The following is a 26744-nucleotide window of genomic DNA, read 5'->3' on the forward strand; positions in this document are numbered from 1 at the left end:
CCACAGGTTCCCCTTTTGCCCCCGGCCGCTTTTGACGTTCTCGTCGTCTGGCTTCCAGGGAGACTGCACCGTTCGCTATTTCGAGGTGACGGACGAATCCCCCTACGTTCACTTCCTCAGTTTGTACAGCAGCAAGGAGCCCCAGAGAGGGGCGGGCTTCCTCAGTAAACGAGGGGTGGACGTCAACAAGTGCGAAATCGCCAGGTAGGAATTCCGCAACCCCCAATATGCTCCGCGGGAAGTCTAAAAAGTGTACTTCCCGCGGTCATAGGTTCTACAAACTGCACGAAAGAAAGGTGGAACCCATTTCGATGACTGTACCAAGGAAGGTAAATGGTGCACTGGATTGGAAATGAAGTTGAACTCCAGCACTCCAGTCGATTTCCTTGTGAAATTTCAAGTACTGTACCTGTCGGTGAAGACGAAGTCACTTGTCTTTGTGTGTGGTGGCTCTCGCAGTCCGATCTGTTCCAAGGGGACCTTTACCCGGACACGGCCGGTTTAGAGCCCGCGCTTCTGGCTGACGAATGGATTGCTGGCCAGGACGCGTTGCCCCTACTGGTGTCCCTGAGCGGAGGCTACGCGGCGCCGCCGTCCAAGCACCGGGACACTGTCAGGAGCAAGCCCAGGCTGGCCTCGCAAGACTCGGGATCGGCGGCCCCGGCGGCGCCCCCCACCGCCAAGGACCCGGAGGACGAGCCGCCGTGTGCCCTCCCAAGCACGGACAGGCCGAAGCGAGAGGTGAATTCCGTCAAGTCCTGCCGTATCTGAAAGACTTCCACTGACTTCCTGAAGGTTTCAAGCGCAGAAAGATTTGTGACAAAATCCATATTCTTTACTTCCTGAATGTGTGTTTACAAAAATGAAAGCCAACCTCCCATTTTGTAAATTCCCACCATGGAAGTCATCAGTTAACCCTCGACCGTGAACAAAGCCAACAAGGGTCTGCCGTCGCATCTGCACAAAAATAAATGTGTTTTGTTTTTGTTTCCCCCCCCCCCCCCCCAGGAGGATATTTTGAGCGAGCTGCTGTCGGAGATGAAGGCGCTGCGTGCGGTGGTGCTCGCTCAGAGCCAACGCATCGAGCTGCTGGAGAGGCAGCTGGCCCGCATCGAGGACGGCGACGTGTGAGCTGCGCCGCTCCCTCACCAATAGGCGAACCCCGTAGGGCTATTTAATCAGGTAGTTTCACGCTGCTAAGCTGTGATCGTGTCCGAGACCTCAACTTTACCATGTAGCGCGTTACGTGAGCCGATACTCTGTGATTTTTGGGGTTCGTCCAAGAAAATGACAAATGTGAAGGCCAGCTGATGAGTTTTGTGGATTTAGAACTTAGTGTCAGTCGAACGGAACCAATATTACGTGGGGTTTTCTTGTAATCGCTGTTTTAAGATTTATCTTTGCTTTGATTTGGAAGTATTTGTTACACAGTCTACTGTACAGTCGTCCCCCCCCCCCAACCTTTTCCCCTTTATATGCACTGATCGCAACACTTTCTATGTAGATGTAGCAAATCGAATAAATCGTACTTTGGATTCACGCATCTGCTCCCTGGTCTAGTTTTTTGGGTTGTAACAACAGCGCAGCGTTATGAGATCATCTTGGAATATATTTCTATAGAGATAATGTGTTTTTTTTTTTGTGGCGGGGTCATATACCTATAATACATTCACACAAATTAAGAACCAATAAAAAAATGATCACAACAGAGCATTTTTCTCGCAATACAACTTATGTCACTTACTTCTTGGAAAAATCACAACATAACAGAATGTAATTCTATAAAGATGCGGTTTGATTTTCATATTAAGCCATTTTTGGTCCTATCTCTTAAATGTCTTCCTCTTTCTATAAATATCGACTGTATTTTCTTTCTCTCTGCCTCATCGCCCCCTTTCAAAACAACTCGTTTTTCCGCCTCCCGTCACTATCACGTCGCACCCGAAACGACAAGCCTGCTGCGCCTCTTTACATTTTTTTTTTTTAACCGACTAACTCCTTAGCTACAACACAGGTAAGCAATTTTTCTTTTCTTTTCTTTTTTTGTCTATGTATTTAGATTTTTCTTTTTTACTCTTCATTTTCACAACATGTTTTAAACCGTAAGGGTCACTACAGCATTGGCGCCATTCGTAGCACATGGTCGTTAGCGGTTTTATTACTATTTTTTTTTTAACTTTATGAAGGCTTTTGGGGGATTATTAAAATTACTTCCATACAAGCTGTTTAAAGCCGCTCATTTGTTATTCATTGCTTCAGGAAACCAGCGACAACTGCAAGCCATCTGCACACTTCCTGTGCACGCTGACCTTTTTTTCTCTGCACATACATACTGTGTGGAACTGGAAGAAGTAACATGGCTGATAGTTACATTTATTCTATTTAAATATGGATTTGGGCGGGGGGAAAGAAAGTTTTTGCAGGTCAATAACGACCCGGAACCTGGTCTGATTTGAAATGTGTAGCATTGTAAAATTGAAAACATTTCCAGCGTAGAAAATATGTCAAAATGCTTCAGATTTCCGCACGGTGCGTTTCTAAAAGTTGGGAAAATGAAGGATCCCCACGAATTGTATATTATTTTGCAAAATATGAGACTACAGGTATACGCGACTATTGCCGTTTGTTTTTGCTTCAGGTATGGCTAGCGGCACCACGAATATCATCCTGATCTTTTTCATCTTCGTGGGCCTCGTCGTGTTCATCATCCTGTACAGGAAGTTGAACAGGGAGACCAACGGCGAATACACCTTCCGGCACGTCCTCTATAAGCAAGGGGGGCTCCGGGACCGACTGAGAAGGGCAGCGGGCGTCTTGGAGACCCGCCTCGGGGTCCAACTGTGGCCCTCCGGCGATACCAACGAGGACGGGCAAGAAATGCGGGATTTTCAGGAGGAGCGGAGGAGGAGTAGTAGATGCAGCAGCGGGAGCGAAGCCAGTGAAGGTGAAGATGGCAGCCCACGGGGGTCAGAGGTCAAGGCAAGGAGGGAGAGTGCCACCGAAGAGGAATCACTGGCGCCGGATGTGTTTGTCAATTTGAATCAGTTCTCTGGGAGTGTCATGTGGTCTGATGCGGATGCCAAACACCCAACACTCGAGCCTCTGAGAGATACTAGTTTGTAGTTCTTTGTATTTAAATGCTTTCAATAATGGAAACCGCATCGAGTTACTTTGTGTATGAAATGGGCTATGCAAATAAATTCGTTTTGCTTTGCCTTGCACGAGCTTCAGACATGGAAGATTTCTTCCCCCCCCCCCCTAAAAAAAAAAAAAAAACGATGAGGAGATAACATTATTTCCGGTTAATCCCCCCCTCACTTAACCATTGACGGGTACACTCGAATAAATACGTGAAATAAAATCTGAAAGGCAGGAAGACCGGCGGCAGAAATCAGTTATATAAACAACGGCACGGGCTACAAAAACACATGGGGATGTAGCTCAGTGGTAGAGCGCATGCTTCGCATGTATGAGGTCCCGGGTTCAATCCCCGGCATCTCCACTCTTTTTATTTCATTTAATCGATGTGATGGTGGAAAAAAAAAATTGAGACGAAATCTGCGGGGACATTATTATTATTTTTTTTTTCTTAAATTCACGTTGATTATCTTTAAAAAGGGTGGTTAGGTTGGTGCGTCAAGTTGCTGCTGCACACCGGAACTACAAACATGGCAGGTGCGATTTGCATCTCCGCCGAATATGTTGTCAATAAAAGCCGCACACGCAGAACGTCAACACAACAAGATGGACGTCGCTTTCGGAATCGCGATGTTCCCGCAGCAGCAGCAGCAGCAGCAGCTTAAGCATTGATTTGTCGGGAAACCGCTGACGACGACGAGGATGTTACTGGCGTCCGCCGTGGTCGTGTGGGAATGGCTGAACGAGCACGGCCGCTGGCGGCCCTACAGCCCGGCGGTGTGTCACCACATCGAGGCGGTGATCCGGAGCGAGCCGCGTTGCGCTAGCGTGGTCCTCGGCCAGGTGGACTCTCGCCTCTCGCCCTACATCATCGACCTGCAGTCCATGCACCAGTTCCGCCAAGACACGGGTGGGGGTCGTCTTTGTACCTTTCGTTCTGACGCTAAATGACGTTTTTATTTTGCGTGTGTTTTGTTTTTTTTTTTTTGCAACCAGGGTTGTGCAACTAGTCCAAAAGAAATGGGACGCGGTGGGTGTGCAAACCGAACACGCCCGGGGGAGTAGCATGAGTGGGGATGCACTACTAGCTGGCCATTACAGTCGACATTGTTTACTAAAAAAAAAAAAAAAAAAGCTCTCGGCACGTCGCCCCGTTTAAACAGCGGCGTTGTTCACAGAGACGGGATGCGAAGTTAGCCGATTGGAAGCCGAGGCCGGCGGTTCTCAAATGACGGGTCGGGACCCAAAAGTGGGTCGCAGATTCGTGATGGGGTGGGTTCATAAAGAATTACAAGGGAATCCTGGGTTCACCATGGTACCGACATGACTTTTCTGTTTCTCATCATTTAACAAACACAAATTTGACCTTAGGACTTTACGACTGCATGTTAAAAGGAATTAAGTTTTAGTGGATGATTCCAACAGATTCACCACTTTCACAGTGCCTCTAAACCACATTTCGTGTAAACGTATTGAACAGTTTTTTTAAAACAGAAATCTGTTTAAATGTCATGCTTTTTCCATTGTTATCCATTGACTTTACGGGAACGTTTACTCAAACTTGCAGAGAATTTTTTTCCACCCCTTTGCAACCTTACATATTACTGTTCCATATGCAGTAAATGGCACCAACACAGGAATAGAATTTGAATTGTACTAGTTTGGTTCTTGATGGCGCCACCTGTGGACTGTCCTCTTCCTCAGGTACCCTTCGAGCGGTCCGCCGCAGCTTTTACGAGCCCACCTCGGCACCCGGCCAGGGTTGGCTGTGGGAGTGGGAGAACGACGTGGGCAGTTGGACAGCGTACGACACAGAGGTGGGCATTGCCATCCAGGCGGCCCGCGACCGCCAGCAGCCCTGGCTGGATCTGGCGCCGCTGGGGTTCTGCTACCTCATCGACTTCGGAAGCATGACCCAAATCAACGGGCAGACACAGCGCTGCCGCCGCATTCAGCGACGCGCCGATTTGGCTTACCCCTTGGTTTCGGGGCCTTTGCCCAAATCCCACCACACGTGGGCACCTGCGTCCATGCCTCACCCCGGAGGAGCCGTGGATGTTTCCGCTGGAATCAGGACGGGATGCACAGGTGGTGGAAATGGGAGCGCGTACCCCAGTGGGGCACTCCCTGCTTCAGCTATCACCTCTTTGGGGCCACCTTGTTCCTGCCAGCAATGCATGCTGCTGCTTAGTGTCAAGGCGGGCACCATGTCTAGTGCTCAAACCCTGGGTCGGAGACCACCGCAGACTAAACCACCCAGTCCCAAACTGAACAGTCACCTGATCTCTGGAGCGCCCTTCTCACTGACGCTCCCACGGTTGCCCTCAATCTCACGGTCGCTCTCCCCTCACAGGACGTCCACAGTCGGGGCAACAAGTGGCCCCGGTGTCGCAGGTGGCGGCCTGGGAATCGGAAGTCCAGATACGGCCAGAGGTTTCACACATTCACTCTCCCTTCTCAACTCAGCCACCGCCTCCCTGTCCATCAACTCCGGCCGCCCACCGCCCCCATCGCTTCCTCCTCCGCCGCCGCCCCCGCTGCCTACCCCGCCTCACCCTTCCACCTCCCTGTCCTGTCCAGTTCCTGCCGTGCCCACTTCGGGCCCGCCTATCGGCTCGGCCTGTGCGCCCTCGCCTTCCGCCCGCGTCCTGGGACCACTGACTTCGTCTCTGCCGCCGCGGTCAAGCCTGGCGGGGCTGAGCCGACCGGCGATGCAGCGCCTTGCCATGGTACAGTCCCGCGCCCTTATCGCCTCGGGGTGAGTACACGCCAACCCTACAGACACGGCTGGCGGCTGGTCGGTTGAGAGATTTGTGCATTTGTCAGGACATTTGACGTACGATGAGTCACAGTGCCAGTAGGTGAGAGTCCATCCGCCAGATGGGCGAGCCTGCTGGCACTTTCAAACCGCCCACGTCAGAAAATCAAGGGCCCTTCTGATCAAGATCCACAGAAGCCTCCACCTGTTGCTCACCGAGAGCTGTCGTTTCGATTGCCTTATGTTGGCAACTTGGTTCATTAGTTAGGAGGATTACATGGGGGGGGGGGGGGGGGCAATCCTCCACGTGCGAATCTAGGCATGTGTGATTTGAAGGAGCTTTTTTTTTTTTTATTTTCTACAGTATTAAACTGGATCCGACCACAATAGTGCATGATATGCTGTGATTATTATTATTATTTTTTTTTAAAACAGTTTGCCATTGGTTTGGAACGCCGGTCCAAATCTGTATTTATTTTAATCGAAACCCGAAATGTGATCAAATTTGAGGAAAAATTGTGGTTAGGATAATCACGCCTATACATGACATGCTGCTTGCTGAGCTCCTGTAATGACATGCATTAGATTCATATTTTTTGTGCTGCCTCCAATACTACCCAGTAGGACTGGTTGCCGATAAAGACTCCAACTCAGAATGTATTATCGTTATCTCGACACAAAACATGAGAATATAATGAAAAACAAAGGCTGGCATAGTCACGATTGTGCATGGCATGTTGCTATTTCACGATATCTAGAAATATGGATATTTTGTCACTTCATTTAAGGGCTGCTTATGTACAAACAAAGGTTTCCCAGTCCCAGATGGAGGCGGGCCTAATGCCGGAAGATTAGCCGCAATCCCGAATACGTGACTTGCAAACATGCCTCTCCTTGCTTGTTTGTAAACAAACCAATATAGCCACAGGGAAAGGTGACTAATATTGATTAATACAGGAAGTACAATAAGATCTGACTCTCATGTTTCAGAATATTTATTTGTAGCTTGAGAAGGGATTTCTCGTTCGTGGCTAAAGGAAGAGATTTTCCCCCAAAATGGGCGTGCTATGCAATTTACAAGTATTAGGATGGAATTGTCACATACGCTGCCATGAAATGTATATTTTTGGAAAACAATTTTAAAAACAGATTGTATTTTTTCCCCTGAATCAAAACCGGTTTAATCCAAGTCAGGATTACCTATAGTGTGAAAGTGTGTGGAAAGATGGGACCCCCCCCGCCCCCAAGGCGGCGAAATTAGGTTCCTTATGGCCTCGCGGGTAATCCGTGATGTGATGACTGAATGACCGACAACCCGAGTTAAATCACCAGATGGGAATAGGCGGATTAGCGCTATAAAAGAGCGAGGTGTGGTGCGACGAGTCACTCGGTCGTTCAACTCAATCGTCGGCGCAGGAGCAGGTTTTTGTTTTTTTTTTTTTACCCCCCATTAGGATTTCCGAAATATTCTCGGAGATGACTGTAATCAAAAGTGGCCGACCGTAAGTACCAAGTTCACTATTGACTGTGATAACTTGAATTGTTTTGATTGTTCTTTGATAGCATCGCTATGCTAGTTCGTGAGTAAAATCGATTGACGACAAACCACATGGAGTCATACCTCATATAAACGGTCTTCCACACTTTCCAGTTCCCTCAGTATTATGTTAATGTCCGTCTAAATTTTTTTTTTTTTTTTTTTTTTTTTATAAATCCAGAAAAATGGTATACTGGTAGATCTCAAGCGTTCTATCCATGAGTGTGCAAAAAGCTCCTTAACCCACTAAGGTGGTTTGAACTTGACATATGCTGCGGCCAGCTGAGTGTACACAGCACCTGTGCGCAGCAGACTGATCGGATCTTGGCGCCTTAACGCTGACCTATTCATGTATCAGGGGGACATCTGCTTTGTGTTGCAGAGTACCAACGGTTCCGGTAAAGAATCTGAACGGTTCCAGCCCTGTCCATCCTGCCCTGGCTGGTAAGTATATTAACAGTCCAGCAAGTTACACAGTCAGTCATATCCAATATGGATGTCAGACATTTTTTTCCCCCCAGAATATAGTCCGATCTTTTGTTTTGTTTTTTGTATGTTTTTTTTTTTACATGATGTCCTTTTTAGGGATTACCGGCATCCTCATGAGCGCGGCGGGACTTCCTGTTTGCCTGACCCGTCCTCCCAAACTGGTGCTCCATCCCCCGCCGGTCAGCAAGAGTGACATTAAACCCGTGCCGGGCTTGGGCCACTGCTGTCGCAAAACCACCAAGAAGCAGGCCCGGAAAGGTCTGGAAAGAAAGAAAGAGGGAGGGGGGGGGGGGTAAAAAAAAAAAACACACGCAAAGTGCATTTTGATCATGTTTTACTTTAATGTGATAGGTAGGACCCCCGAAGAGGTGGTGAAGAGGTATCTTCAGAAAGTCCGCAGTCCCCCTGAGGAGGTACACAAAAATTTGGAGTCAGGAATTTTTACACTGTATACAGACATGTAGTTATTGATGTGGTTGTACTCACTCAGGACTGCACCATCTGCATGGAAGTCTTGGCCGGCCCCTCCGGCTACAAAGGCCCCGGCGTGGGCGGAATCTCCCGCGCCGAGTCGGTGGGCCGCCTGGCGCAGTGTGGCCACCAGTACCACCTGCAGTGCCTGGTGGCCATGTACAACAATGGCAACAAGGACGGCAGCCTGCAGTGCCCCACGTGCAAAACCATCTACGGCGTCAAAACCGGGAACCAGCCTCCCGGCAAGATGGAGTACCATGTCATCCCACATTCGCTACCGGGGCACCCTGACTGCAAAACCATCCGCATTATTTACAACATTCCTCCCGGCATTCAGGTAATACCGCCGCGATATTTTGCAAAGACTTTCGTATTTTTTCCGAGTGTCTGCTGATATGTTATTCCAACACGTGGTTATTTTTGAGGTGCCTTGCTTGAGGTAATGAACCTGTTTCTCTTTAGGGCCTGGAGCACCCAAACCCTGGCAAACCTTTCACAGCCCGCGGTTTCCCAAGACACTGCTACCTCCCGGACAGCGACAGAGGCCGAAAGGTATTTCTTTCAACGTATCGAAAAAGTACCACCCTGCCAAAAATATTTAGCTCTCCAAGTACCTGTAAGACCGTACTTAATGATTCCATGGTCACAACTTCATGGATTTCACCTATTGCGGGGTGTTCTGAAACCTAAACTGTGAGGGAACACTGAACCCACTTTGCTTTTGACGGGTAAGCCTAAAACTCCAGAAAGTGTAACAAGGCCTTACCTATTCAGGTTCTCAGGCTGCTCCTGGTGGCGTGGGACCGTCACCTCATTTTTTCCGTGGGCACGTCCAGCACCACCGGCGAGTCGGACACAGTCATCTGGAACGAGGTGCACCACAAGACAGAGTTCGGCTCCAACCTGACGGGCCACGGCTACCCCGACCCGGGCCACTTGGACAACGTTCTGGAGGAGCTCAAGGCTCAGGGCATCACCGAGGACGAATGTCTCCCCCGAGAATGAGCCAAATGTGAAACAGATCACGTGGATAAGCAATTTTTGAGGGAGGTCCAAATCTTTTACTGAAAAGCAGGGGTGGGGGAAACTAGCATTTGATCTGGCCGGCCCGCCCCAAAGATTCATACGTTGGGCTACGAGTGCATAGCCACTATTTATAGCGTTTTAAAACCTTTTTTTTTTTTAAGGCGACAAAATTATAAAACTGTCCGTAGCACGTTAACATAGATGCAAAACTTTTTTTTTTTTTTTTTTTTTTAAACATTCCAACATCGTTCCAGAGTTAACACGTCTGTCTTAACTTCAAAAGTAAAGTTCACCTTTTTTTAAATTTGGCTTTGAACAAACTTTTAAATTCACATTTGGAGTGTTTGCAGGTTCCGAATCATAAAACCTTTTTTTTTTTTTTTTAAATTGAGTCAATATTTTGTCATGGATTCATTATGGTGCTCTGAGGACTTCCCCACCCCTGTCTTAAAGAAACAGTGGCAAACAATTAACAAAACACAAAAATCCCCGTAAAGCGCTTACGGACTGCATGATCGACGATATTGCGTTTTGACACCACTGTGCACATCCAGTACAAGTCAGTGATCAAATCAACAACATCATACTGTGACACTTCATGTCAAGAATGTAAGCCGTCACCGTGACGACTTCATTTCGAGCATGGGCCTTTGCTGACCTCTAGAGTTACTTTTGGGCAACTGCATTCCATTTGCTTCATTTTGTCACTTGTGACAACCGTTCCTCAGCTGTCATGCGTTTGTATTTTAATTTTGTATTGACTTGTTTTTCCATTTATTTATTTTAGGTACAAAGAGATGTTTCTTAGTTGTCTATGTATCATTTTTTTCTTATTTTATTGTCATGTTCTGCTATGAAATGGTATCTGTAACCATTGAAAGCATTTATATTTTGTTGAATGGATGTATGCACCTTGTATGTTTGATATATATGTGCACAAATTTAAATTAAAGTTTGTTTGTTTTTCCCTCCTTTTGTGTCATTTTGAACCAGTACAACTTTCATTTTTCAAATGTTTAATTTCAACAATGACCTTTTTTTTTTTTTAACTTTTGCAGGATTAAAAATCACGGAATAATGTACGTAAAAGGAACACTCCTGAGTAAATTCAAAAATGAAACAAAAGGGTTAATTAAAAACAGACGCATGTTCAAATAAAACATATCCTTTTAAGTGAATGCAAACAAAAGAATTGTTCATGAATAAACACTGATTATACAAGCATACGCAAACCACGAACAATCATTAAAATTTAACGATCTGAGCTGCGTCGGACTGGTTTATCTGCAGATTAGTCTATGTCTTGGATTAACAGTCTGGATTACTTCCATTTTAAACCCTGAAAAAGAAAGACGTTGGGCACCCTTGATTTTGGCTTTTGTGTAAATTAGTCGAGCAGTTATTATATTGTCATCCACATTTGTTTGATGTAAAAACAATTCTACTCATATCAATATAGCGAGATATCAGCCACAAAATACATTACATACGTACGCAATTTGTGGTTACAAGTGAAGCATTTTTCACAACTGTCCACAATTTTTTTTCCCACAGATTATTTTTCACAATTTATATACTAATGTTATGTTATGAGAATGAAGCTGTATATTTTTTTCAAGAAAACACAAACTAAAAGAATTAAGTCATCTTGGGAGGCTAGAGTTTTTTTTGTTTTTTTTTCAAGATACAATTTTAATGACGGTAATGAGCTATTACTGCATAACAAGGAAAGAAAGTAATATTTTAACTAGTGAATTTGAAAAATTTAATTTCAAAATAAGTCTTTTATTCTGGAAAATAGATCTCTATTGTCTAATATTCTAAAAAAAAAAATACAACTTTTGTTATGCAAAAAAAATTATTTAAGGATGTCGGCTTTATGATGCTGTGTCACAATCATATGAGCGCTTTTAATTGGCAGAAAGCTAAGGAAGAGATGTTTAATTGCTTCATTGTGTTTGTGTTATTGGTGCTCATGCATTTTGTAAAAATGGCATGACGCGATGATTTTTGGACCCCATTTGGGAATCACTGCCTCATAAAACGCACCACGGAATGCATCGATTCGACAAAAGCTTTTAAACGCAGAACAATCTGGGCTGCCTGGTCGTCAAGGAAACAAAAGCCAGTCTGCGCTCATTCCCCCCCTCCCCCCCAACGCTTGCATTTCAGCAATGGCGTCCGCTCACACTGCTGCCTTTCAGCTAAAAGCTTTTTATGTGGCGGCCCGAAGCAGCAGGAGGAAGGAAGGGCGAGTGGCAAGGGGTGGGGAGGGTGGGAGTGGTTAGAGTGAAAAAACGAAGGGCCTCCCTCAGCCGTCGCCAGGGCAACTGTGACATCATCGAGCACTAAAAGCTTTTAACCGGATTCCTCTCCCGCTTTAGGCCCCATTTTGAGTGCTCTTTCAGTCCGTCTGGGAGGGGGAAGTGCAAAGGCAGGCCTTCGCGTGTGCTTCATGAGCTCACTGCACCGCACCAAATTCTAAAAGCCTTTCAAAGCCCAACAATCTAACCAGGCCATTTTTTGGGGTGGGTGGGGGGTCGGGACGGGGTGATTGTGGGGCGGACATGGCATCGGGAGATGAGTTTGGATATCTCATTCCGCCATCCCAGGGCGAGAAGCACCGGCGGGCCCCCAACTGGACCGACGGAGAAATGAAGGCCCTGCTCTACGTTTGGGAAGAGAACCACAACGAGCTGAAGACCAGCAAGAGGAATGCCAAGGTTTACGAGAGGATGTCGCAGCGCTTCTTCCAGCTGACAGGCGAGCAACGCTTCAAGGAGGAGATCAAGATGAAGATCACAAACATGTCCTTCCAATACAGGCCAGTCGTCCTCAAACTTCTCCATCCTCTCTCCAAAAATGTCACTCATTGCTTGCTGGTCTTTTTGAAACAGGCGACTGAAATCCAACGCCATGGAAAATGGCGAGACGCCCGACTGGCCGTATTATAAGGCCATCGAGAAGATCCTATCGAAACCTCTGGAGGTCGTGCAAGCCAACTGGTCAGAGTCCCTCGTCGGGTCGCAGGCCTCGAGCGCCGGGACCTCCTCCCAGGCCCCCGGCAACCCCTCGGCCCAGCCGGAGGAGACGGCGATGGGCTACCTGCCCGAGTACACGGGCTCCTCGGACGAAATGGAGATCAAGCAGGAGCTGGACACTTGGACCTCTGACAGTGAGCAGACCCAAGGCTCCAGGTAAAACCTCTGGGACGTCACACGTACTTGCAGTCGGCGAGTCAGCAATTAAGGAAAAACGGTGAAATTGCTTGAATGGGGGTTTTCGCGTCCTTTGTAACCTTGCCAGCATTTGCATGTGTGACACGTCAGTCGTAAAAGATCACTTTACATGACATTAAAACGCTCGGAAGGAGTGGTTGTAATTTACGTTTTAAGAGGTACATGGCCTAAAAATGACTTTTGCTTGGATTAACGGAACGGATAATCCGCTGTAGTCTGCTAGCAGGCTAGCTGTTACGTTTTGAAAAATGGAGACACCATTCAAGGAAACGAGTATTCCCACAGAAGAATAATCACAAAATCTATAAAGTCGAAAAGTCGGGTATCACAATTTTGGTCTGAAACACTTTGGGTTTTTTTCCAGATTAAAAACAAACACAAATGCCAAAAAGCAGAGATACTTATCATGGCTAGTCAAGAAGGATCAGGTCATCACCGAATAATGTGGAGGTACATGGATCGTTACAACGCAAGGAAAAGTCAATATCGAGAGTTCAGAAAATGCAAAGCACGTACCTATTTTTTGTTGTCGTCAGAAACGGATAAAAATACAAATATCATGGCTACTCCAGGAAAATAAGGAACCTCAAGATCATGTTTTGCTTTTTTTCCCAGATGAATTGGCTGTTATTCTTAAAATGTTTTTTTAACCTGTGGCCAATGAAAAATCCCGTTGCTACACATTTTGGAAGTTTTTTTTTTTTTTGTCAAATCCCTCAAAAAAAAAAAAAAAAAATAACAACATACCTTCAAGAGTGGTGTGTTTTCTTGCTGAGATCTTCCGGCCCTGCCGTGACTTCAATGTACGCTCTCTTTCTTTGCAGCTCCCATCCAGTTTCAAGCAAGCAAAAGAGCACAAAAAGACAGCATTCCCTGAAGCGGAAGAAGCTGCAGCTGATGCAGGCCATGCTGCGGCAACAGAAGCGCTCCAACCAAGCCATCGAGGACACGTGCAGGGAGGTCCGGCGGGCCTTGCACCAGCAGAACCTGGTCCAGGTCCAGTGTATGCAGCTGCAGGAGCGCATGATGAACCTTCTGGAGAAGATGATCCTGCCGTCCTCCACGAGTGGGAAGAACCAAATCGGAAATTCCAGCGTAGCTTCCTTGTAGTCCAAAAGGCATCTTTAAACCTTGTGTGTAGAAAAACAAACGCATGTGCTTGTTTGCATTGCTGTAGAAATAAAACATATTTAACATTAAATACCCCCCTCCCCCACCCCTCATTTATTTATTTTTTTTTGGCCTTATGAGCTTCCGTAGGTCCTGAAGATGCAGGGCGGGAACAAAAATAGCTCGTTGGAGGACTTTGACCTGGGTTTATCGTTTACAACATGGCTACGAAACGCTGCCAGCAAATTTCTCAGCCTGACTTTATTTATTGAGAACTTAAAAAAAAAAAAAAAAAAAAAAAACAACTGTGGCTGAAACAAAATGCTGCACATTAACTAAATTTAAGCAAAAATAAGTCCATCATTTGGAGAATACTGTTCTAAAGAACTATTTTTTTCTGTATAAAATGTTCATTCTATCAAATACATTTTGATTAAAAACAAATGATTGCTCAACCACAGATTAAAAAATACAAACATATTTAATGTATAACATTCAATTAAAACGGATTTTAAATCGTTTGCATACGTCACCGTTAGACTGCCACCGCCCACCGACATCCTCAGCCAATAGAATCGCACCAGTCTTTTTGAATGCGGAGCGTGGCGGCGATTGGTCCAACGGCAGGACGGGGGCGGTGCAGGGGAGGCGAAGACGTTACGTTGTCATGGTGACCATCAATGTCGCTTTGTTCAAGCAGCCCACGGGGGTGTGTGCGCGTGCGTGTGGAGGAGAGGCTCGTTCACGACGTCGCATACGGAGGAGACTTAAATCACGGGCCGAGTGCATTGTTTGGAATAACTGTCCCCCAAAAAAGTGTCGAGTGACCTGAAAATGTTGAGTTTGGCCATTTAAAAGCTGCATGGGAGTATTTTTCATTTTTAGGAGAACTTCGAACCCGTACAAGGTAAAGCTAAATTGTTCGCTGGTTTTCGTAAGAAGATAGAATTAAAGTAGTCGTAGCTTTGGAGCGCCGAAAAGTTATCTTTGTTAAACGAGATACAATAACGGAGGGAGGGGGGGGGGGAACACACCCCACTTTCCTGTTGTTTACTTGCAACGTGTTTCAAATGCGTGAAATTGTAAAAAAAAAAAAAAAAAAAAAAGGCACTGAATGCCGAACGCGTGTTTTTGTTGAGGGGGAGGTTGTAAAACCTCCCTGCGTTTATCCTTGACAGATAATGACACAAACCGAACAGATTCGGATCATAGACTGACCAGACTTTTTAATTTCAAAGTGAAATCTGATGATTGTTTTTATCAAGAGCAGCCCTGTTATGAATGGGACTTGAACATGGAATTGTGGGCAAGCTTGTTTTTTAAAAAGAAGGTAACCACTGTTTGGTTTTGGGTTGGGTTTCCCAAATTAGGGTTGTTTGGGTTTGGGTTAGGAGTAGTAACATGATTCTTCACAGTTCCTTCTTGTCTTATATCACCGATCATGTTTTTTAAAGCCTTAAATTGATATAAAACATTCTGAACATACCTCAACTCATGTATCTTTTGCGCTTCTCTGACTGGCTGACAAATGAGTTAAAAAAAAAATATTTACCAATAGGCTTGTACTGGCCAAAATTCCAGAGTTCTTCAAGTGGGCAAGACAAATTATTGTGATGTCGGAGAAGCTGGTACTCCAAAAACGCCACTGAGGAAAAAAAAATAATAGAATATTACATGTCAGAAAAGCAATGTAGGCAATAGAATGTATTGTACATTAGTACATCTTTGTATTTTTGTACTTGAAGAAACAAATGTTTTTCAATTAGTGAGTCTGTTTTGGGAGGATTTTAAAGCCCTCTAAAGTGTTCGTGGGATGTTTATTTTGGTGACATTATTAAACATTAGATTCGTTAGGTTAGGAATAAGAGTTTTACGGTTTGCATAATTTTTAGGATTAAGCATGTCAGGGTTTACAGTTCATGGTGAGCACTTTTAAGCGTCCTTGTATTTTGTGGAACCATAGGATGACAATAACACTGTAGTGTTGGCGACAAGATGAAGATGACGATCCAGGGACAACCGGAGGGAGCAAGGAGACGCCTGGGTTTGAGTGCGTCCGGTGAGCTGCGGCGCGTGGAGGTCCACCGCGGGCGGACGGGTTACGGCTTCACCATCTCGGGACAGCGGCCGTGTTTGTTGAGCGGCATTCTGGAGGGAAGCCCCGCCCACGCTGTGGGGCTCAAACAAGGCGACGGCATCATGGCGATCAACGGAGCCGACGTGTCTACCGCTTTGCACGAGACCGTGGTGCAGATGATCGGTCGCTGCATCGGGCCGCTGCGCCTGGTCGTGCATACCGAAGGCCGCGTCATCGGAAACCCAATCATACATGATGAAAAGTTTTTAATAAGCCCTAAAAAGACCGGCGTCCTCCGCGCCAACTCGCACGATTCACATGATACCGGCAACTGGCCCCACGTGCTTACGAGCAAGCAGAGGCCACTGTCAGAACCAGATATGTCACAGTGGTCCAAACAGCGGAGCGCCAAAACGCAGGAGCAAAAGAATGAAGAATGTTGCCTTTTTACTCAGGGTGAAGAGGAAAATCCACATTGGAGTATTTTAAACATGACCTTTGTGGTAGGCTACCTGAGCTCCACAGAGCTCATTTTAAATACATCCCAGTCGGAGGACGACTGCTTGAAGGCCATCAGAGAGCGAATACGCCAGCTGGGCACGGAGCAGGATACCCACACGCTGGTCCTTATGAAGATCACGTTTGACTGCATTAGGCTTTGCGACGACATGGGAGCGGTTCTGGCAGCCTTTCCCACCGAGAACCTCGTCCTAGGGGCTTCTTGTGCCGAGGATCCTCGTTTTTTTTGCCTGGTGACCACCGCGCACGTTATCGACGGCTGTGTTCCACAAGGCGGTCCGTTGAGGGCGTCCTGCCATGTTTTCTTTATCGACCCAGACTTGGGAAACCACGAGGAGCACGCGGGCATTGCCGGGCGCTTCAGTTTCGACTGTACCCCTGATCCGGACACCTTGGGTTGCCTGGAATTCCCTCTGGCCCCTCCAGATGTCCTTCATTTTGTCACAGTCCTGTATAGCGACATGGGGGAGGTGGTGGAGAGACTTCGGGTCAGACTAGACATGGAGGTTCAGCAGCAAGCTAAGGAGAATGTCCGACAAGGTAGTAGCAATGGAGACAGCGGAATTGACAACGCTTCCCCCCCTGAGGAGAGAGCCGCCAGGGATTTCCCTTCCGTAATCCGAAACCACCCCGGGGTCCTCCTCCCCACCTGTCCATGGGATAATCCCGCATCCCCAGATCACAATTTGAGAAACCTCTATGGTAATGGCCAAAGACATCCTCCAAAGAACAGCGGCAGCACACACTCCCTTTCAGAGTCACTACCTGGGCCCGATTCTCTCACCGGCTTTTACGGAGGACCCCCCCCTCGGCTCAAATTCCAGTTCAAGCCCCCTCCTCCACTTCCCCCTTTGGGTAAAAAAAACAGCATCTCGGAAGAGCCTCTGAGAGGCAACCAGCGCTGGTTCTCCAAGCCCAAATGGCCCAAATCCCTCAGTGGTGATCCCGAACCTCAGGAGGCATGGAACCACAACAACGAAGGGTTGGGTAATGTCGTCCTCGGTGGCGGCACGTGGAACCCGCCGCCCCCCATGAGGCACATTCGCTCAGACATGTATCGGTCTGCAGAGATGCTTCTCATGATGCCCCCCAAAGAGGAATGGACCCAAGCATTCATGGACCGGAAGAACGAGCGAGGGAAAAATGTAAGTCATCAAGTACCATTTTTTAACCCCCGTTTTATGTTTCCGAGAATTAATTTGTGATACTAGGCAGGAGGTAGTCACAATTTTAACAAGAATAAATTAATTTTTACAAATGTATCCAACCTTTATGTTTTCAAGACCATTTGGAAAGCAGGGCTCCAAAGTATTCCTATGCTAATCATGTCCACAAGATGTAGCTGTGGATCTACTTAGCAAAACACACCACGAGCAGTGTCTCGGCATTACAGAACTGTAATCCCACCCGTCCCAATCACTACATGGCAGGTTTTTCCACATTTTTCTGTTTAACAAATACATTTTTGGGGGGGTTGGAATACTTTTAAAATGTGTTTTAAAAGTTCCAGTCAGTTTCACTGCCATGACTGCTGTTTGTCCCCTGACAGGGCTCCAGGTTTTGGGGCTTGGGTGCGCTCCGTGCCTCCAAACGGCGCTCCTCAAAGCGTCTCAGCCTGGCCCGATCACTGGACGACCTCGAGGTAAGCCTTACATTCACTTCTCTGGGTGACAGACCACCACAATTTATCTCCCCTGGCACTTTGCAATGATTACAAATACCTTGTCTAACGAGGGCCCCAATTTACAATTTACTCAGTTTGCAATAATTTATGCTGGTTGATTCCCCCCCCCCCTTTTTTTTTTTTTTTTTTTTTTTGCTGTGTGATGTGAGGTAACATTTAATCGTATGCAAGTTTCACAATTGATGTGAAAAGCCAGGATTCATCCCCTAATTTTTATTTTCTACTCAAAAGCTGTACTGATCCACACCGCACCTAGAGGCGTCTGGTCATCATTACGGTCATGTAGTAGCTTGAATTTCACAGATAAGATGGGAAAAACCCTCTCCCACACCTACCCATTGACAATTGTACGAAAGAATATGTTCATCGATGGGAGTAAAAACATGAATAAAAATAATAAATAAAAACTCTTCCAAGGAGCTGCTGTAGGCCACAACTCACACTCACAGACATGATGCTAGAGTAATTACTCGAATTCATGTCTTTATGTTCTCATAATGTTTCCATACAGTACTGAACTATTACTCCTTTTGATAAACGAATAAGAACATGGTGTGTTTATTTTTTTTTTTTTTGGGGGGGGGGGGCCTGGAACAGGTAAATGGAAGGAATGAAACTTTCCAGTAATTGCGGCATGGCTGCCCCCCGCGCGATGTAGATGCTTTGTTCCCTTGTCGCTCATTAGACACGACGACACGACTATTTTTTTTTCCCCCCCGTGGCGCCTGTGGGCGTGCAAGAGAAGGCACGAACAAGACACGGAGGTGGGAGGTAAACAGAGAGGAGGAATTTGCTGTGACCAAAGAAAGAGAGCGAGAGGGCGGGAGGGAGGGAAGGAAGGTATGAGTCTCCCAGTCGCTGTGGGGATTTTGGGCTCTCCCGCACTCTGCGCATCCAGCTCCCGCGAATGGACCCGTTTATGTGCCATACATGGAGCCCACCGTTACACTCAACTCTGTAAGTCCTCGCTTGTCCTTGCTTTGCTTTCATGCGCTCATGGGGAATGTTTTCCCGTCACCGTTCGTGCAATGCGCCGGGCCATTTTTTTGTGCACAAAAAAAGAAAAAAGGGTAAAGTGATCAAGTTCGTGCTTTTTATTTCTACGTAAATGGCCAAAAGGTGACGCCTTCCCCTTGCGTCCGGGCGCGTTTCAGATATCGCTGTCATCTTCCGTCCAAGATAGACAATTTTTTTTTCCCGAGCGGGTGTCTATTTGGGGTGCGGTGTTTATTTCTTTTAGCGGCAATTCATTTGAATACGGGTTCTGCCGGAACAAAGGGCACGATTTGCGACAAATACCGCAGACGGGCTCTTCTGGGGTGCCGCATATTTGTATTCAAGTCAACCAATTATTTGATTTGTTTTGAACTGGCATTTTATTCCAGAGATCTGGCAAATAATTCATTGGGGGATGGCTTCTATGACAATACAGACCTCAGTTTACGAACAATTTCAATTTAGAAACTATTTTTCCAAACAAAAAGTTACCTCAGGTCACACTTTGTGGTTTTTGGTCACGCCGCATTAACCTCTTAGGCTCCGTGTTTAGGGATATTTGTTATATATATATATTTTTTTTTTGCCAAAAATAGCCATCCCATCCCACAATGCAATGCAAAAGCTCCATGTACAGCTAGCAATAACCACATTGACATCGATTTCTACATTGCACAGTATTATTTTTAACCACATCACAATCAGAATACGCTGAATGTAATGTTCTGACTGTTAAAGGATTGCCGGTTATTGGTTTGCTTTCAGGAATTTGAACTCACAGTTTATCGGCAGACAGCTTTTTGCGGTGTGATATTTTTCTATCCTGGAGAAGAATTGGGGTACGGTTTTGTTGAGAGCCGGGCGCACTCGGAGGAAATAAAGCACTGGCAAAAGTAGTGGTGGAAAAGCGAGAGCTACGTCCTCAGTCTTCGCGCTGCGAGGGCGTGAAGATGGAAAAAGACGCTGGCGTGCAATTCTCCGGGAGTGGCTATACAGTTGGAACTCGCCAAACTTTTTTTTTTTTTTTTTTTATTGTTAGCAAAACGGTGAGAAGACGTTCTCTCACTGCTTTCTTCTTCCGCCCATCAACCGCGTGCGCAAACGCGTGGCGGCCAAATGACCAGATGTGACCGTGGTTTCCGAGTTCATTCTCTGACTGGCGTGACATCATCTGCATCTGCGCCGACAAGCGTACAAGATTTCCTACCACGTCGCGCTCGATCAAACGACGGCTGTCTCTTTGAGCGCCGCTGTCAGTTTTACAGGTGCGACATCTGCTTTTACCCGACCCCGGCACAAGGTGACCTCAGTCATCCAGATGCAGCCTAGAACTGCAGCCACCCACCAGCGCCACTTATTGTTTCTGTCTAAATATTGAGATAATTATTGGGGGTGCAGCCTCTTTCAAAGTAGAGCCATTCAACAGGGTATGACTTGAATTAAAACGGAGGCCACTCGAAGTGATACTGCCAGCGGTCTGTGTGGAGCTTTTATTTATTCGAGTGGAGATTAATTGCCTTGCGGCTTCCGTTGGAATGGAATCGACTATTCGAGGGGACCTGGCAAATAATTAATTGCAGAGAATGAAGGCCAGTTCTGAAACAAACACTGCCAGAAGTACATTTGGTATTTTTGTATCTAAGTGGACCTGGTAATTCTTTGAACAGAGTATATGACAGGAAATTGTGCAGAGTGTCTGAGTTGGGCATGATGGTTATTATTCATGCAAAGTGGTGTCTTTTATTAGAACAAGGCCCACTATTAGAGGAATTAATTTGCCTGTTTCGGAGCCCGTATTGTTTTTGTTGTTGTTTTCAGGTGGACACGGCTTCAATTACAACGGGGGCCAATAATATCGCAAATAGTGCATTTTGCCATTGTGGACTTTATAATGCATTTGTCCTTCCAGAAGAATAAAGCTGAAGTTATTTTTATGGGGGCCTTCTCCACCCACCCCCCTCCCCCCAGCAGCTCAGCTTCCCTGCATGACCAACCCGATTAGTCGGCAGAACATAAACTCAGGAAGTGAACAATCATGGCAAGGTCCTCATCACCCTCGCATCACGCCGAGCGTACCCACACGAAGCTTTGTTGTGAGATCGGAAAACGGGGGCCGAGAGTCACCGGGCTAATTATACGTGTCGGGTTTCAAGCTCGGAAAGTCCATTTGGGGTGTTTTTTTTTTTTTTTTTTATGGAAACAAAATAGCAGTGCGAGGGTGTGGTCGCGTCTTATGTGGTTGCCCTCCAGGCTCAAGTGAGTGCAGTCCGTTCTTTTTGATAATACATCCTGAGGGGAGGGGCTAGCGCTTGCTTTTATGGAGTTGGGTGTTGAAGTTTACATATTGCATTACTACACCCATTAGTTCGCCTATAGCAGTAAAAAAAAAAAAAAAAAAATAAAAAAAATTTTTAGCCATACAAGGAAATTCCTAATATCTATTTTCTGGTTTATTTTATTTGTTTAATCGCACACAGTATTCTTAAAAAAAAATTGTTTCCCCCTCCCCTGCTAAATAGTACTTTATTCTTCTGCTATGTTTTTTTTTATGTAATATTGGAAATCTAATTTTTTTCCCTCTTGAAATGTTCTTCATTATAATATTACATCAATCTCTAATTTTGAAGTTTTGCTTGTAAACTTTCACATAACGATGTTTGGTTTTGTGGTAATTGCAACTCTTTGCGTCATATTCACATTTTACTGTACCCCAGACTTAATTGTCTGTAAAATGGGATATAGCACCCCACAGCGTGACAATCGCCGCCGTTCATGTCACTCTTTCCTTTGGTAGGAAGGAAATGTCTCGTCCGTCTTATCAGTCGCCACACCCCGTCGCTCCCGCTCCTCCAAAAGGAAGTCGCCTTGATGTTATTTTCGTTTGTCATCCATAGCAGATAACGGCAATCATCTTAATATGTAATTAGACATCTTGTGACAAGCAAAGCATCACATGAAATCCATTTGCTGCTCCGCCGAACAAAAAAAAAAAGACCCATTCCGAAGCCTATTCAAGATATTTTTTTTTTTTTTTTCCTCGTACAATTTGGACTGTAGTCTAATGAAATTGCCGCTACGTTCGTGTAAAGCTGTTTCCAACAGGAGTCGAAAGAGCCTGGAGTATAATTTAGGAAGAACACGGTAACATAAGTTAAAGGGGAAATCCAGTGGTTTGCTTTGGTTTGGTTAACAATGTATCCAATAGGTCATGTAATATATACTCTATGTTTACAACGTGATGTGAAATCTTCTCTCACTTAATAGTGTTTTGAGAAGATTATCATTGACAATTCAGAATTTTCAGGGGCGCTGCCATTTTTGCGAGTCACGTGACCTACGTAGGCGCATGTGACGTGTACCGTGCCGTTCCAAACGCTCGATTACACGGCACACCGTTATGCCCAGCACTGATTTCTCGGATTTATCCTCATCTGATGAAGAAACAGTCGTATCAGTTCATTGGGAGGACGGAGGAATACTTCCAGACAGATTTTAACCTGTGGCTGTAAATAATGCAGCCGAGCGGCGGAGCCGTGAGCTCACTCCCCCACGAGTGACCTCCGCCACTCGGCTGTAAATAATGTTTAATATTCGGATGGTTCTTCGGGCGGAACGACGTAGAGTCTGACGAGCTCGCTCCCCGGCCGAGCGAGCTCCAGGGGACGCCAGGGAGCTCGCTCCCCGCTGAGCCCCGGAGCTCACGTCGGAGTCGAAGATGGAGCAATACTTCCAAACAGAGTGGCGGTCTGTATGGAAGTGTTCGGCCGTCTTCCTGATCAACCGATACTGCTCTTTCTTCATCAGATAAGGATAAATCCGAGAAATCGGCGCTGGGCATAATGGTATCCCATGTCATCAAGCATTTGGAACGGCTCGGAGGACGTCACATCCGCCCACGTAGGTCATGTGACTCGCGAAAATGGCACCGCCCCTGAAAATTCATACTCGGCGATAAAAATCTTCTCGAAACACTGTTAAAGGAGAGAGGATTTAACATCACATTGTCAAGATAGAGTACATGTTACATGACCTATTGGATACATTGTTAATGCAAACCACTGCAATTACCCTTTAAGCTACAGCAAGGTTTCTGGCAGGTTCTTGGTTGAATTACCTCTTTTCACCTTTATGTTCGGATGGTTGGGAGAGACGTTGAGCTCCAAATCGGCACTGCTTCAGTGCAGCAGTAACACTTTTTGACTAGAAAATGTGACTGACTTTTCCACGTGATGTCAGGAAAGTAACAAAAATAAAAGCACGAGTTGGAATAATCCCCATCGTGAACTTCGACGTCTGCTTTAACAGAATTCATATGGTTTCAATTTATTCCGACTGCGTTTTTCTTCTTTTCCAAGCGAGACCGGAGTGCTAAAAAGGAAGGGGGGCATTGTGGTTTTGTCAAGGGAAAGAAGGGGGGCTTATGATTCCTTCTCGTCAATGTTGGAGAAGACCGTGGATCGTCGTCGGGCGGGTTGCCGTGGCAACAGCTGCTAAGTGAGGAACCCTCCCCTTCCACCCCCTTCTTTTTCTGAGTCCGGTGCCATGTCAAATTTCAGGGTTTTCCCCCTCCCTCCCCCGCTTTCCCTGACTTGTGCAGACACGGTTGGCCTGACTTTGGGTGGGGAATGCTCAGGTATGCGTACGTCTACTTTGACTTGCGTGGCGCTCGCCAAACAGTCGAGGGAATAATGAGTCTCAAAAAGAGACTTTCCTTCAAGAGGACGTGGAACTTCAACACAGTAAGTATGCTTTTTATTGGCCTGCGGTTGCCAGCTCTTTTTTTTTTTTTTTTTTTTTTGTTGAATCAGCTGTTTTTCCCATCTCTTTGTGTCCCATCACTCATTGGAGAACAGCTGTTTGAAGTGGCGGGGGCTTGTGGGTATTTGTGTCACTTTTTTCGTTGACTCCGGATACATGTTCAGTAGGCTTTTAATACCAAAAGCATGCCTCAACTAGCCCAAAGGAAACATAAAGCTACTTTTCCAGTGGTACTAACCTGCGACATTATCATACTTTGCTTACTTGCGTCAGAATTTGTTCATTTTGTCAGGGCTTTCCGTGTTCCTTCGGGATGTGACCTTTGAGTAAGCCAGATTCTGCAACCACAGATAGCTGGAAGTGTGTTTACCAAACTGAGCCAACTCGGTATCCAAATGATACAAGCTAGTTGAAATTTAACGCATTTGGTGGACTTCCCGTGTGCCAAAGAAGACCAGTCCCCATCTGTAGCCACCCACTGTGGAAGAACTCATCGTCCAAGGTGTCAAGACAGGATGGACAAGAGGTCATGATGTGCTTGGGTCATCATTTGGGGACAGAGGCATTTGTGTATTTGGTCCCTCATAAATACGTAGACCTCCTAGCCTCCGTGGGGTTGAGGTATTTACTAGGCTTGCCACGTTTGGATGGATCAACCAGAACATCAAGCTATGCTACCACTGGATTTGAGCATAACGGAAAATGAAATTAGAAAACCTAAACAACTAATTATTGTCGACAGTCTACTGCTTATCACTGGGTGCGCCACTCCTACAGCTAAATGTCTTTCACATTTGTCATCACAATAGGTAAACGTTTCACATGTTCTCAACATGAGCCAACATAAAGCTCTTTTTTTTTTTTTTTTTTTTCCTTGCCCAAACGCAAACTTGACATCACAATGAGTGATTTCTTTCTTCCTCAAAACCCATCACAGTCACTATGTAGTTACGGTTTGAGGTTTTGGCTGTTTTTAGTTCCAAAGGGACACGCAGATGGTCAGTCTGTGTTCTCCTTTTTGTGCTTTGGCTTCTACGTTGCCACTCCACACATGGTGGGGACGGAGGAAGGTTGGGTGGCGGGGAGGCGGCCCCTGGGTGTTGACTGGACGGGGTTGAACTCGGCAGCTGGAGAGTTGTAAAGAGGCTACGACGGACAATTTAGCGGTTTAGTGGGTTGAGCCTGATGAAGCTTTCACATGTGGTCATGAACCCAAAACGGAACAAAACGTCACGTTCGGGGATCAGATGGCGCGATTGCAGCGACATGTCTCAGCCTGTGCTGTGCCTCAGAAAGGGGAAAACAATGTATTGAGTCTCAAGTCTTGGTTTTTAGTCTTGGTTGTTAGTCAGTTAGTTAGTTAGTTAGTTAGTTAGTTAAAATACTGAAGCTCTTCCATTTCTGACACCCTGTCTTTGTGAAGCAGGATTTTCTGCAACGACTGCGAACAAAATACATTTCTGGATTTCTGCCACAACAAAGCTTATAAATGCCGCTCCCGTGTGTTGCATTTTTGATAACTGAAAAACTAACTACAGTTGGTGCCACCATGCAAGGGAGTCTTTTTCATAATTCCTGCCAAACTGCTGGTGGCAAAGCGCATTTGGAACATATGGAAAACATTACTCGACAGGAAAAAAATAATGACATTTTCATATGAGCTTGTCTTTCTATAAATGTACCTGGAGTGAGTAACCACGTTTGGACTGTTTTTTACTAAAATGTGGAGAGAAAAAAAACCAGGGGCAACTGTGACTACTTGGGGGTTGCCTCCTACTTGCCCTTTTTATGCGTGTGCAGATAAAAGCACTCAATGGTGCAATTAGCAAGTGAATAGAGGACTATTAGAGCCACTGATGGCTCCTCTTGCAAGAATGCTTACTTTCAGGGCTCTGGCGATCAAATCAAACAAGTGGGGGTGGCTTCTACACACCTCCCTCCACAAGTGTAAAGAGGCCATCCCTCCACCCTGTTGTCCAAATTAACACCACTCTCCACGCGCGAGAGTGTTGGGATGCCTGGAGACACGCTGCTATCTGCACACCCTTCAGGAGGCCGTGACGGCAACCTCTCACTCATGTCTCTCTTTGTTCTCTTTCAGTCGGCGGCTTCCTCGGACGGCGGTGAGTACTGCACGTTTGTTTGGAGCCGTCTTGATTTGCTCCCAGATTTTTCTAATGCGCATTTTGCCTTCAACGGAGCCTGAGCAGTATGTCACTGTTTCAAAAGTGCAAGCTAAAACCAGTGTGCCACACTTTCATTTAAATTCTTAAACCACAACCCAACCTTCCGAACTCCTGCTCTGCTATCAAACGGCAGAAAACTTTCACAACAAAGGCACAATCCAAAATGACTTACGTCAGAGTTAGCCATTGATTATATTCATCTGCTTTTCTGTCTGATTTATTCACAGAATGGTGCTTTGGTAGCTGACCAAACCTAAAAACGCTCTTTATTTTAACAGTAAGAGACAAAATACAAATATCAATATCATTGCCAGACAGTTGGACAAGCAAATCAAGCACACCTCCCCTAAACAACGGGAAGGTAGAGGACATACTGCAGTTTCTAGTTGAAGTTCCTCCATAGTCAATCCTACAACAATTAAAAAATAAGAAGTTGCCAGGGTTAATGTCAATCTCTCGTTGGATTGCTAATTTGCAGATTACAGCGGCGTTCAGTTGCAGGGATGCTGCAGCCACAGCAGCCTGAACAGTAACGGGAGTCTTCCGGGGGGCCACCGCGGACTACCGGAACAACGCGTGGCCAGCTGGGCCGCCTGCTTCGAACGTCTTCTCCAGGACCCGGTGGCCGTGCGCTACTTCTCGGTACGCCTACTTCATTTCTTTCGCCGGCACGACGATGCTAATCGATTGTAATATTTTGCACGGGAATTGGGATTTTCAAAAAGTAACTGGGAAAGGTGCAGGAATGACAAT

The 26744-nt window shown here is 46.1% G+C and overlaps 5 protein-coding genes, 2 long non-coding RNA genes and 1 other non-coding gene across 11 annotated transcripts in view; 6 read left to right on the plus strand and 2 right to left on the minus strand.

The window, feature by feature from the left end:
* The window catches only part of coro1b (coronin, actin binding protein, 1B), a 2777-nt gene extending 1309 nt beyond the window's left edge, over nt 1-1468 (plus strand). Inside the window, exons 7-10 of the mRNA XM_061808388.1 lie at nt 59-204; nt 272-329; nt 460-741; nt 1009-1468. Coding sequence (XP_061664372.1) covers nt 59-204; nt 272-329; nt 460-741; nt 1009-1131 — 609 coding nt within the window. The 3' untranslated portion in view covers nt 1132-1468. The remainder of the gene's footprint in view (nt 1-58; nt 205-271; nt 330-459; nt 742-1008) is intronic.
* LOC133494498 (uncharacterized) lies at nt 655-13548 on the minus strand. 2 transcript variants are annotated; one of them, XR_009793313.1, is made up of 7 exons: nt 13409-13548; nt 9163-9259; nt 8409-8541; nt 8261-8327; nt 8026-8182; nt 875-957; nt 655-785 (listed from the first exon to the last, which is right to left on the minus strand). It is a non-coding gene; the product is annotated as an uncharacterized LOC133494498 (long non-coding RNA). The 2 variants fall into 2 exon arrangements; XR_009793311.1 differs by having other exon boundaries at nt 659-789.
* On the plus strand, nt 1629-3203 carry si:ch211-119e14.1 (uncharacterized). The gene is made up of 2 exons (XM_061808396.1): nt 1629-2529; nt 2639-3203. The coding sequence occupies exons 1-2, from the start codon at nt 2502-2504 to the stop codon at nt 3121-3123; spliced, it is 513 nt and encodes a 170-aa protein (XP_061664380.1). The 5' UTR covers nt 1629-2501; the 3' UTR covers nt 3124-3203.
* Nucleotides 3336-10390, plus strand: dtx4a (deltex 4, E3 ubiquitin ligase a). 2 transcript variants are annotated; one of them, XM_061808384.1, is made up of 8 exons: nt 3336-4048; nt 4843-5896; nt 7816-7877; nt 8019-8180; nt 8274-8335; nt 8413-8733; nt 8859-8948; nt 9171-10389. In XM_061808384.1, the coding sequence occupies exons 1-8, from the start codon at nt 3841-3843 to the stop codon at nt 9399-9401; spliced, it is 2190 nt and encodes a 729-aa protein (XP_061664368.1). In that variant the 5' UTR covers nt 3336-3840; the 3' UTR covers nt 9402-10389. The 2 variants fall into 2 exon arrangements, with proteins under 2 accessions (XP_061664368.1, XP_061664367.1); XM_061808383.1 differs by having other exon boundaries at nt 7816-8180; nt 9171-10390.
* Nucleotides 3431-3502, plus strand: trnaa-cgc (transfer RNA alanine (anticodon CGC)). Its single transcript has one exon. It is a non-coding gene; the product is annotated as a tRNA-Ala (tRNA).
* msantd1 (Myb/SANT-like DNA-binding domain containing 1) lies at nt 11722-13771 on the plus strand. The gene is made up of 3 exons (XM_061808393.1): nt 11722-12246; nt 12320-12619; nt 13486-13771. Exons 1-3 carry the CDS (start codon nt 11990-11992, stop codon nt 13769-13771), a joined length of 843 nt encoding a protein of 280 aa, XP_061664377.1. The 5' UTR covers nt 11722-11989.
* LOC133494497 (uncharacterized) overlaps nt 13653-26744 on the minus strand; it is a 15803-nt gene continuing 2711 nt past the window's right edge. The window contains exons 4-5 of the long non-coding RNA XR_009793310.1: nt 15324-15416; nt 13653-13791 (exon numbers count right to left, since the gene is read on the minus strand). This is a non-coding gene — a long non-coding RNA (uncharacterized LOC133494497). The remainder of the gene's footprint in view (nt 13792-15323; nt 15417-26744) is intronic.
* Nucleotides 14486-26744, plus strand: part of rgs12a (regulator of G protein signaling 12a) — a 21748-nt gene continuing 9489 nt past the window's right edge. Inside the window, exons 1-5 of one of the 2 annotated variants that reach the window (XM_061808375.1) lie at nt 14486-14678; nt 15735-17512; nt 17917-18009; nt 25907-25928; nt 26470-26633. In XM_061808375.1, coding sequence (XP_061664359.1) covers nt 15767-17512; nt 17917-18009; nt 25907-25928; nt 26470-26633 — 2025 coding nt within the window. In that variant the 5' untranslated portion in view covers nt 14486-14678; nt 15735-15766. Of the gene's footprint in view, nt 14679-15734; nt 17513-17916; nt 18010-18921; nt 19009-25906; nt 25929-26469; nt 26634-26744 lie in introns of those variants that run through there. The other variant, XM_061808376.1, reaches the window with a different exon arrangement.

Source organism: Syngnathoides biaculeatus, chromosome 21 (genome assembly GCF_019802595.1).
Source record: "Syngnathoides biaculeatus isolate LvHL_M chromosome 21, ASM1980259v1, whole genome shotgun sequence".
Lineage (NCBI taxonomy): Eukaryota > Metazoa > Chordata > Actinopteri > Syngnathiformes > Syngnathidae > Syngnathoides > Syngnathoides biaculeatus.